Genomic DNA, 11,656 nt, shown 5'->3' with positions numbered 1-11,656 from the left:
TTTTAACTTCGATTTTTTAAATTTTTTAATCTGTATTTCAATTTTTCGATTTTTGGAATTTTCTGTTTCTCATATCTAGGTTTATCGATTTTTTTGAGTTTTTCGATTTTTCCGTTTATCTTTTTTTAAGTAAATATTTCAATTTAGAATTTTCCGATTTCGGCCTATTTCGATTTCTCGATCTTTTGAAGTCTCAAGTTTTCGATTTCAATTTCTTGGTTTTTCGATTTTCAAAATTTTCGATTTTTCTAGTATATATTTTAAATTTTCGACTTTTAAAATTTTTCATTTTTCCCTTTTATAATTTTTATGTTTCGATTTCCCGATTTTAATTTTTTAATGTGTTTCAATTTTTCCATTTTTGGAATTTTCGATTTCTCATATCTCAATTTTCCAATTTAAAAAATTTTTCGATTTCTCGATTTTTAAGTTTTCGCTATCTCAATTTTAAACATCGCAATTTTGGGAATTTTTCATTTTTCCATTACCTTTTTTAAATTAAAAAAACGGAAAATTGAAAGCCAAAAATTGAAAAAATAAAGAAAATTAAAAACCCACACGAAAAATTGCAAATCGAAAAATTGACGAAATTAAAAACTGAAAACTCGTGAAATTTGCAACTCTAAAATTTGAAACATCTAAAATTTGGAAAATCAAAAACTGAAAAATCGAGAAATCGAAAATTTTCAAAACTGAAAAGTCGAAAGATTGAAAAATCGAAATTTGGAAAATCGAAAAATCGAGGAATTCAAACTGAAAAAAGATCGAGAATTCAAGATGTCGAAAAATCTAAATATATAAAATTTAAAAAATAGAAAAATTACAATAACGAAAAATTTAACATTAAAAAAAAACACAAAATTAAAAAGTCGAAAAATCGAGAAATCGAGAAATGGAAAAATGAAAATTTAGAAAAACCAAAGATTGAAAAGCATAAAAAAATTAAAATCGAGAAATCCGAACGTAAAAAAAAAATAAAATCGAAAAATTGAAAAATTTTAAATTTAAAAATTCGAAAACTTGAAAAACCGAAAAACTGAAGAAATGAAAAACTAAAAAATCGACAAATTGAAAAATCTCAAAACTGAAAAGTCGAAAAATTGAAAAACCCAAAAAACGATTTCCGGTAAGTCGAAAAATTAAAATTTAAAAAGTTGAAAAATGAAAATATCAAAAAACTGAAAAATGTAAGACATTCTCAAAATTGAAATGTTGAAAAATTGAGAAATCGAAAACTTGATAAATCCAGAAATCGAAAAAAAGGACGAAAAGTAAAAACATTTTAAAATCGAAAAAACGAATAATCGAGATGTAAGAAACTGAAAATTTCAAAATCGAAAAATTGGAATACACGTTAAAAAGGTTAAAATCGGGAGATCGAAGCATAACAAAACATAAATCCAAAAATGGAGAATTTTAAAAATCTAAAAACTTGAAGCAATAAAAAATTGAAAAATGGAAAAGCAGAGAAATCGAAATTAAAAAATTGAGACATCAAAAGATCCGAGAAATGGAGAAATCGAAATAGCCCGAAATCGAAAAACCGGAAAATTTAAACCTGAAATACATATTTAAACTTAAAAAAAAAAACGATAAATCAAAATATTCAAAATTGAAAAAATCAGAAATTTTAAAAATCGAAACATCGAGAAATCGAAATATCAAAAAAGTGAAAAATTTTAAATTAAAAAATTGGAGACATTGAAAAATCCCAATATTGGAACAACGAAAACTTCAAAAATCGGTAAATTGGAAAGAGGAAAAATCGAAAAATCAAAGAATTGATTAATAGAGAAATTGAGAAATGTTACAATGAAAATTTAAAAAAGGCAAAAATTGAAAAATTGTAAAACTAAAATATCGAAAAATTACGTAAACTAAAAATCGAGAAATCAAATTGTAATTCAATTTTGTTTTATTTTTCCACAAAAATTTCGATGTCGAAGATAAAAATTCAACACGGATTCATAAACCATAGATACACTGTTATTTTTTTTTTAATTTATATAACATTTATTTGACAAAACTGTAGAACTGAAGAAACGAAAAATAGAAACATTGAAAAACTAAAATTCGAGAAAAAATTAAAAAATCAAAGAACGAATTAAATCGAAAAATGTAAAGTCCAAAAACTAACATTCAAAGATCGAAAAATTAAAAAATTCCAAAAACGAAAAATTGAAAAAGTGAACAACTCTAATAAAAATTATAATTATTATTACATATCTAAAATGAAAACTAGAAATCCTGCAAATCAAAAATTGAAGAAACGAAAAATTGAAAACAAAAAAAATTGAAAAATCCAAAAACTGGAATAAATAAGGGGTGGGTGGGCGTCAGCCCTGCCCACTTTCTTTCTCTATTTCACTGACTTATGTAAATAGTAATGATCATATAAAATAGACACAGTGAGATACAATTATAAACGCCGCTCCGCTTCTCCGAGCCAATGAAAGGATTTATTAAAGTGGAGTTTTTGAGAGTAAAAGGGGAATTTCCTTTTTCACACTGATTTTATTAAAAGTGTCCGCCATTTTTCCTTTTCCACTTGTCATTTTTTGACATTTATCATTTATTTGTGGTTTAATCACAGACATGCAAAATGTTTTCCAGGGATGACTGGATTGCAAATAATGTTGCTCGCCAGCTCGCCCACTATTTCCAATATCTTTGGTTTGGGAGTGTTAGTTTTAATGTTTAGTACACGAAAAAGTGTGGTTAGGTTACATCATTCCGGTTCTACGTTGACAGCTGTCATTGATTAAATTTTGGGGTTAAATATCTGAAAGCACAAAAAAACTAATATCTAGTTGATGGCTGTCTCAATTTCACGAACACGGATAGATTTATTTTAATGAAAGTGTTACTCACTGAAATGTTCATTTGTGTCCCGGAAAACGTCAACATGAAGGCCACAAAGAATTTCCAAGGGGCTAAGGAATTATCTAGTCTATGGTCCATTGTGCGTTAAAACAATCGCCGCTTTCAACGAAAAGACTGTAAGAGGTTATGGCATCCTACTGTTCCCGCGACACAGGCGTACCAACATAGACAAAGCAAGAGAGGGGGATTTTGTGGAGAGGGATGTCTATGGGTACCAACCTAAGCATAAAATTCAAGTGCCACAGATGAGCGTGGATGTTCCAAAATAAACCCAGTCTCTACCAAATGCAATTTAAACTGTTTTGTTTTTTAGATAACAAATTTTGATTTTTTTCCATTAATTGCTTCTTCTGAATTGATAATTCTGAATGGAGCTTTATCTTTAATATTTTTGAACTTCAAAATATTCAGTTACAGCGTTCTCTTTTAACTTAAAATATAATTTTAAAAATACATAAGAAAGGACTTTACACAAGTAAGTAAAAGCATCAGTCCCTTAATAAAAATATTTTATAAAAATTCCATATATATTTTATAAACACACAGACAGACATACACGTGAACATGTTACAATAATGAAAGAATGCCACGAAATAAATAAAAACTAAAAACCACATACAAAACCCATAAAAATTTGGCTTAAACTGACTCGATCACCTAAAATGGCAAAAACTTAACCGATTTTGGGAAAAACTAGGAACGAAATTTCCAATCAAGTCCGATATGTAAACCGACACACAAAAACCGTACAACAAATTCTCCACAAGTCAGTCAGTGCGACAGCTTGATCTCCACGTTGTCTCCGTTGGAGCTGACCACCGTGTTCTTGCGGTCCAGCGAGTCCTCCTTCCTCCGGTGGCTCCGCCTGTTCTTCGAGTGCTCGTTGCTCAAGCTCGTGCTCTGCGTCTTGTTGCCGAGACTCGACGACCGCGACGTCAGGCTGCTCTGGCTCTCGTGCAGGCGCTTGCGCTCCCACGTCGCCGCCCCCTCGTCGGCCGCCGCCGCCGCCGAGTCCGAGTGGCTGGACTTGGAGCCGTGGGCGGGCCGGTGGCCGTCCACCTTGAAGTAGGCACCGTTGGAGGTCCCGTTCTGCTTCCAGACGCGCAGGCGGTGGCTGATCTCGGCGAAGCTGGGGCGCCGGATGGACAGCTCGGCCCAGCACTCCACCATGAGGGCGTAGCAGTAGCCGGGGCAGGCGTCGGGGCACGGCAGAAGCTTGCGGGACCGGATCATGTTGATCACCTCCTGGTTGTTGTAGCCGTAGTAGGGCTGGAGGCCGTAGCTGTAGATCTCCCAGAGGACGACGCCGTACGACCAGACGTCGCTCTCGGTGGTGAACTTGCCGTAGAGGATGGACTCGGGGGGCATCCAGCGCACGGGGAGGAGGGATTTTGATTGGACTCTGGAATACAGAGGTGGTTTTAGATTTTAGTTTCGTTGTAGTGGCAGTATTTATTAGTGTAGTAAATAAAAAAATTGAAGAATTGAAACATTGAAAAGTCGAGAAATCAGAAAATAACAGCATCAGCTAATCGAGAAATTGAGAAAAATTGAAAATAGAATAATCGAAAACTGAAAATTCAAAAACACAGAAGGTCGAGAAAACATGAAATTGGAAAATCAAAACAGCGATAAATCGAGAAATTGGGAAATCAAAAATTCAAAATTCGAAAAGACAAACATGAAAAATCGAGAAACTTAAAAATATAAAAGTCGAAAAATTGAAAATGAAAAAAATCGAAGACATGAAAAATTCCAGAAATCGAGAAATCGAAAAACCTAAAATTTAAAAATAAAAATGCCGAAACATTGAAAAATTAAAAAATCTAAAAATTGTAAAAAAAAAATCAAAAAATCTAAAAATCAAAATATCAAGAAAATCGAGAAATCTAAAAATCTAAAAATCAAAATATCAAGAAATCGTAAAATCGAGAAATGTAGAATTAAAAAAAATAGCAGAATTGAAAAACAAAAATATTGAAGAATTGAAAAATCAAAAAATCCAGAAATCGAGAATTTGAAAAACCTAAAATTTAAAAATTGAAAAATCGAAAATCTGAAATAAAAAAAAAATCGAAAAATTGCAAAATGGGAGAACATCAACGAAAAATTTTACTATTGAATTTAGAAATATTGGTGCCTTTGATTTTTAGAAAAAATCAGTCTCTCCATTTATGAAAAAATATACCTAGTGTTCCATTAAAAAAAAAGTTGATGTCATTTCCGGTTCTATCTTTTGCAATGATGCATTTGCTCAAAGAACTACAGGTTTATCTTTAAGAATAAAAAAGTTACAGGGGTTGTATCAAATAAAAGAAACACCCTGTAGAGAGAATTTTGTCAATGAGATGTCAATAAATCGTAAAATCGAGAAACAGAAATATAGAACAACTGAAAAATAAAAAAATTCAAAAATCGAGAAATCGAAAAACTTAAAATTTAAAAAGTAGAAAAATTAAACAATCGAAAAATTGAAAAATCTAAAATTTAACAATAGAAAAGTCGAAAAATCGAAAACTGAAATCCAAAATTTTAAAAATCAAAAAAATTAAAAATCGGAAAATTGAATCGAAGAATTGAAAAAATGAAAAGCCGAAAAATCGAAGCAAAGAAAAAAACGAAAGAAATTGAATAATAAAAAAATAGTAAAATCGAGAAACGTAGAATTAAAAAAATATATGTATATAGAAAAATTGAAAAACAGGAATATCGAAAGTAGAAAAATCAAAACAGCGATAAATCGAGAAATTGGGAAATCAAAAATTCAAAATTCGAAAAGACAAACATGAAAAATCGAGAAACTTAAAAATATAAAAGTCGAAAAATTGAAAATGAAAAAAATCGAAGACATGAAAAATTCCAGAAATCGAGAAATCGAAAAACCTAAAATTTAAAAATAAAAATGCCGAAACATTGAAAAATTAAAAAATCTAAAAATTGTAAAAAAAAAATCAAAAAATCTAAAAATCAAAATATCAAGAAATCGTAAAATCGAGAAATGTAGCATTAAAAAAAATAGCAGAATTGAAAAACAAAAATATTGAAGAATTGAAAAATCAAAAAATTCAGAAATCGAGAATTTGAAAAACCTAAAATTTAAAAATTGAAAAATCGAAAATCTAAAATAAAAAAAAAAATCGAAAAATTGCAAAATGGGAGAACATCAACGAAAAATTTAGAAATCGAAGTAAAAAGTTGAAGAATTGAGAACAATTGAGAAAAATCAAAAACCTGAAAAATTGAAGAATCGAAACACTGAAAAATCGAAACATTGAAAATTCAAGAAAACAAGAAATTGGGCAATGAAAACATCTATAAACAGAGAAACTGAGAAATCAAAAAGTTTTAAAACTCGAAAAATTAAAAATTGAAAAATTAAAAAGTCTAACATTTAACAATTGAAAAGTCGAAAAATAGAAAACTGAAAAATGCCAAAATTGATTAATCGAAAAATTGGAAAATCTAAAATTTAAGAATTGAAAAATTGAAAAATCGAAAAACTGAAAATTCAAAATAAAAAAAATCGAAAAATTGAATAAAAAAAATCGAAAAATTGAAAAATGGTAAAATAAAAAAATCGAAAAACTGAAAAAAACGAGATATTGAAAAATTCCAAACCTCAAATGGTGAAAAATTGAAAAATCGAATCATCAAAAAATTGCAAAATCGGGAAGTCGAAAAATCAAAGAATCTAAAAATTCAAAAACTGAAAAACATCGAAAAATTCGAAATATCAAAAAATATCAAAAACCTGAAAAATGGAAAAACCGAAACTTTGACAAATCGAAAAAAAAAATTGAATCTCTAAAAATTGAAGAATCAAAAATTATTCCAAATTCGAAAAGACGAAAAATCGAGAAACCTAAAAATGGCAAAAATTAAAAAATTGAAAAATCGAAAATTCCAGAAATCCAGAAATCGAAAAACCTAAAATTTAAAAAATTGCAAAATAAAAATGTCGCAAAATTGAAAAATTCAAAAATCTAAAATTTAACAATGAAAAAATCGAAAAATAGAAAACTGCAAAATCGGGAACCGAAAATCCAAAATTTAAAAAATAAAAAAATTAACTAAATCAGAAAATTGAATCGAAAAACTGAAAAAATGAGAAATTGAAAAATCGAAACATCAAAAAATCGAAAAATCGGGAAATGGAGAATTAAAAAAAATCGTAAAAATGCAAAATGAGGATATTGAAAAACTGGGAAATCTAAAAATTGAAAAATCGAATCGAAAAATTCAAAAAGTGCAAAAAAATTGAGAAATCGAAACATCAACGAAAGATTTAAAAATCGAAAAAGTAAAAAATTGAAGAATCGGGAAATTGAAAGGCGAAGAATCGGAAAGTTGAAAAATCAAAAACCCGAAAAATTGAAAAATCCACAAATTGAAAAATTCCCAAAATTGAAACGTCGAAAAATGTAAAATGGAAAAAATCAAAAAATTGAAAAATCAAATATTTAGGACTTTGAAAAATTGAAAAAAAATCGTACATTTGAAAAATCGAAAATTCTAGATATCCAGAAATCGAAAAACCTAAAATTTAAAAAAATGCAAAATAAAAATGTCGCAAAATTGAAAAATTCAAAAATCTAATATTTAACCATTAAAAAATCGAAAAATAGAAAAGTGGAAAATCGTAAAATTGCAAAATGAGGATATTGAAGAATTGAAAAATTGGAAAAAAAAACTAGAAACTGAAAAATTCCAAACCTGAAATTGCGAAAAATTGGGAAATCGAAAACTGAAAATTCAAAATTTGAAAAACTAAAAAATTGAGAAATCGAAAAATTGGGAAATCAAAAAGCTTTAAAACTCGAAAAATCGAGACGTTAAAAAATTAAATATCAAAATATCGTAAAACCGAAATATTGAAAATGAAAAAAATCGAAGATATGAAAAATTCCAGAAATGGAGAAATCGAAAAACCTAAAATTTAAAAGATTTAAAAATAAAAATGCCGAAAAATTGAAAAATTAAAAAAATAAAAATAATCTAAAAATCAAAATATCAAGAATTTGTAAAATCGAGACATGTAGAATTAAAAAAAATAACAGAATTGAAAAACAAAAATATTGAAGAATTGAAAAATCAAAAAATCCAGAAATCGAGAATTTGAAAAACCTAAAATTTAAAAATTTAAAAATTGAAAAATCGAAAATCTAAAATAAAAAAAAACGAAAAATTGCAAAATGGGACAAGTGGAGAATCGAAAAACTGAAAACAAACGAGAAATTAAAAAATTCCGAACCTGAAATTGCCAACAATTGGGAAATCCAAAAATTGAAAAATCGACGAATCGAAAAATTCAAAAACTGAAAAATATCGAGAAATCGAAACATCAACGAAAAATTTAGAAATCGAAAGAGTAAAAAATTGAAGAATCGAGAAATTGAAAAGGCGAAGAATCGGAAAGTTGAAAAATCAAAAACCTGAAAAATTGAAGAATTGAAAAACAGAAATATCGGAGCATTGGAGAGTCGAGACAACAAGAAATCGAAAAATCAAACACTTCAAAACTCGAAAAAAAAATTGAAAAATCGAAAAGTCAAGAATTTTAAAAATCGAAAAATTGAAAAATCCACAAATTAAAAAATTCCCAAAATTGAAATGTCGAAAAATTAAGAAATGGAAAACAAAAATCAAGAAACCTAAAAATCGAGAAGTCGAAAAATTTTAAAATCGAAAAATTTTAAATGAAAAAAATCAAAAAATTGAAAAATCAAATATTTAAGACTTTGAAAAATTAAAAAAAAATCGCAGATATGAAATATTGAAAATCCAGAAATTGATAAATCGAAAAACCTACAATTTAAAAAACTGAAAAATAAAAATGGCGAATAATTGAAAAATTAATTCTAAAATTTAACAATTGAAAAATTGAAAAATCGAAAAACCGAAAGTCCAAAATAAAAAAAAAACATAAAACTGCAAAATGAGGATTTTGAAGAATTGAAAAATTGTAAAAAAAAACTAGAAACTAAAAATTCCAAACCTGAAATTACGAAAAATTGGGAAATCTAAAAATTGAAAAATTGAAAAATTCCCAAAATTGAAATGTCGAAAAATTAAGAAATGGAGAACATAACAAATCGAGAAACCTAAAAATCCAAAAATTGAACTTTTTTTAAAATCGAAAAATTTTAAATGGAAAAAATAAAAAAACTGAAAAATCAAATATTAAAGATTTTGAAAAATTGAAAAAAAAAAGCGAAGATATGAAATATTGAAAAATCGAGAAACCGAAAAATCGAGAAAACCTGAAAAATAAAAATGGCGAATAATTGAAAAATTAATTCTAAAATTTAACAATTGAAAAATCGAAAACCGAAAATCCAAAATTTCAAAAATCGAAAAACTGAAAAAATGAGAAACTGAAAAATCAAAAAGCCCAAAAATCAATTATAGGAGATCAACAATGTGAATTTCCTTGTAATCCTTGAAATAAAGCTTACAACGTCGCATTCGTACTCGTTTTTTTTTACCAACGATTAAAGGGATAATCACCTGTAATAATCGCAACTGTACATGTCCCTGCTGAGCCCGAAGTCGCTAATCTTGACCACCAAATCCTTCGAAACCAAACAATTCCTAGCGGCTAGATCCCTGTGGACGTAATGGTTGTCGGATAAGTACTCCATTCCCTGAGCGATCTGGATCGCGATGTGCAAGAACTGGTTCTGCGTCAAACTTTTTCCTTCACTGGGTGAATTCGTGATGAGAAACTCGTGCAAATCCCCCTAAAACCAAACCAAACCATCACCACCAACACACAAAAAAAAAATCACCAACCTCTGACATAAACTCGAACAGCATACACATGGGCTCCTGCTTCACCACCACCCCCAGCAAGCAAATGATGTTCGGATGCTTCAGTTCCGAGATGAGCTCGATCTCCCTCTGGAAGTCGGCCTGCGTTTTGGCGCTCGCATTTTCCTTGAGCGACTTGACGGCGACGATGACTTTCCCGGATTTGGTCTTGAGCTCGCCTTTGTACACTTTCCCAAAGGCACCCTCGCCCAGCTCCTCCACGAAAGCCACCTCTTTGTACGTGTACTGGGGCACGTTTTGGTAGCCGTTTTTCGAGGCGTGGTGGCTTTTGTGGGGCGGGATGTTGGGGGGGAGGAGGTTGTTCATTTCCATGGGCGAGTTGGGGCCGGTGTTTCCGTAGATGTTCTTGTCGGCGGTGGGGACGTTCATCTAGAAGAGGCGGGGTTTTGGTGGGGTGGGTGTTTAGTGCGAAGGGGAGTGTCTTGACGTATTATGGCGTTTTTATGAGTGAGATTCTAAAATTTTCTTTTTTATTGTACAAAAAAAAAGTTGAAATTTTTAGTTTAATTTATGACAAACTGGCAATCTAAAACTTACAATTTGGTGATCAAGTTTCATTTTATGTAAATATAGAGAGAATTTTGTCAATGAGATGTCAATAAATCGTAATATCGAGAAAGAAATATAGAAGAACTGAAAAATCAAAAAATCCAGAAATCGAGAAATCGAAAAATTTAACATTTAAAAAGTAGAAAAATTGAAAAATAGAAATATCGAAGATATAAAACATCGAAAAGCCTAAAATTTAAAAAAGCGAATAGAAATGCCGCAAAATTAAAAAATCTAAAATTTAACAATAGAAAAGTCGAAAAATCGAAAACTGAAATCCAAAATTTTTAAATCAAAAACATGAAAAATCGGAAAATTGAATCGAAGAACTGAAAAACTGAGACACTGAAAAATCGAAAAGCCGAAAAATCGAAGCAAAGAAAAATTCAAAATTTGAAACATCGAGAAATCGAAACACCAAAAGATCGAGAAATCGATAAGTCGAGAAAAATCTAAAAATTAAAACTGGAAAAATCGAAAAATTTTAAAGCGAAAAAATAAAAAGAGAGAAATTGAATAACAAAAAAATCAAAAATTTAAAACTTCGAAAAATTGAAAAATAGAAATATCGAAGATATAAAAAATCGAAAAGGCTAAAATTTAAAAAAGTGAATAGAAATGCCGCAAAATTAAAAAATCTAAAATTTAACAATAGAAAAGTCGAAAAATCGAAAACTGAAATCCAAAATTTTAAAATCAAAAACATGAAAAATCGGAAAATTGAACTGAAGAACTGAAAAAATCAAACACTGAAAAATCGAAACAAAGAAAAATTCAAAATTTGAAACATCGAGAAATCAAAACACCAAAAGATCGAGAAATCGATAAGTCGAGAAAAATGTAAAAATTAAAACTCGAAAAATCGAAAAATTTTTAAGCGAAAAAATAAAAAGAGAGAAATTGAATAACAAAAAAATCAAAAATTTAAAACTTCGAAAAATTGAAAAATAGAAATATCGAAGATATAAAAAATCGAAAAGCCTAAAATTTAAAAAAGTGAATAGAAATGCCGCAAAATTAAAACATCTAAAATTTAACAATAGAAAAGTCGAAAAATCGAAAACTGAAATCCAAAATTTTAAAATAAAAAAAATGAAAAATCGGAAAATTGAATCGAAGAACTGAAGAAATGAGACACTGAAAAATCGAAAAGCCGAAAAATCGAAGCAAAGAAAAATTCAAAATTTGAAACATCGAGAAATCGAAACACCAAAAGATCGAGAAATCGATAAGTCGAGAAAAATGTAAACATTAAAACTTGAAAAATCGAAAAATTTTAAAGCGAAAAAATAAAAATAGAGAAATTGAATAACAAAAAAATCAAAAATTTAAAACTTCGAAAAATTGAAAAATAGAAATATCGAAGATATAAAAAATCGAAAAGCCTAAAATT

General features: G+C 28.7%; 1 protein-coding gene across 2 annotated transcripts in view; it reads right to left on the bottom strand.

Annotated features, from left to right (window-relative positions):
* Nucleotides 1-3,428: 3,428 nt before the first annotated feature.
* Nucleotides 3,429-11,656, bottom strand: part of LOC135140407 (tyrosine-protein kinase transmembrane receptor Ror-like) — a 44,791-nt gene continuing 36,563 nt past the window's right edge. For both annotated transcript variants that reach the window (XM_064070936.1, XM_064070937.1), the window contains 3 exons: nt 9,676-10,083; nt 9,391-9,623; nt 3,429-4,285 (listed from right to left, as the gene is read on the bottom strand). In XM_064070936.1, coding sequence (XP_063927006.1) covers nt 3,655-4,285; nt 9,391-9,623; nt 9,676-10,083 — 1,272 coding nt within the window. In that variant the 3' untranslated portion in view covers nt 3,429-3,654. The remainder of the gene's footprint in view (nt 4,286-9,390; nt 9,624-9,675; nt 10,084-11,656) is intronic.

This window comes from Zophobas morio, unplaced genomic scaffold (assembly GCF_036711695.1).
Source record: "Zophobas morio isolate AGI-343-1 ecotype UQ-CSIRO unplaced genomic scaffold, CSIRO_AGI_Zmor_V1 ptg000040l, whole genome shotgun sequence".
In the NCBI taxonomy this organism is placed as follows: Eukaryota; Metazoa; Arthropoda; class Insecta; order Coleoptera; family Tenebrionidae; genus Zophobas; species Zophobas morio.
The sequence above is the reverse complement of the archived record's forward strand: the minus strand, read 5'-3'. Positions and strand labels throughout refer to the sequence as shown.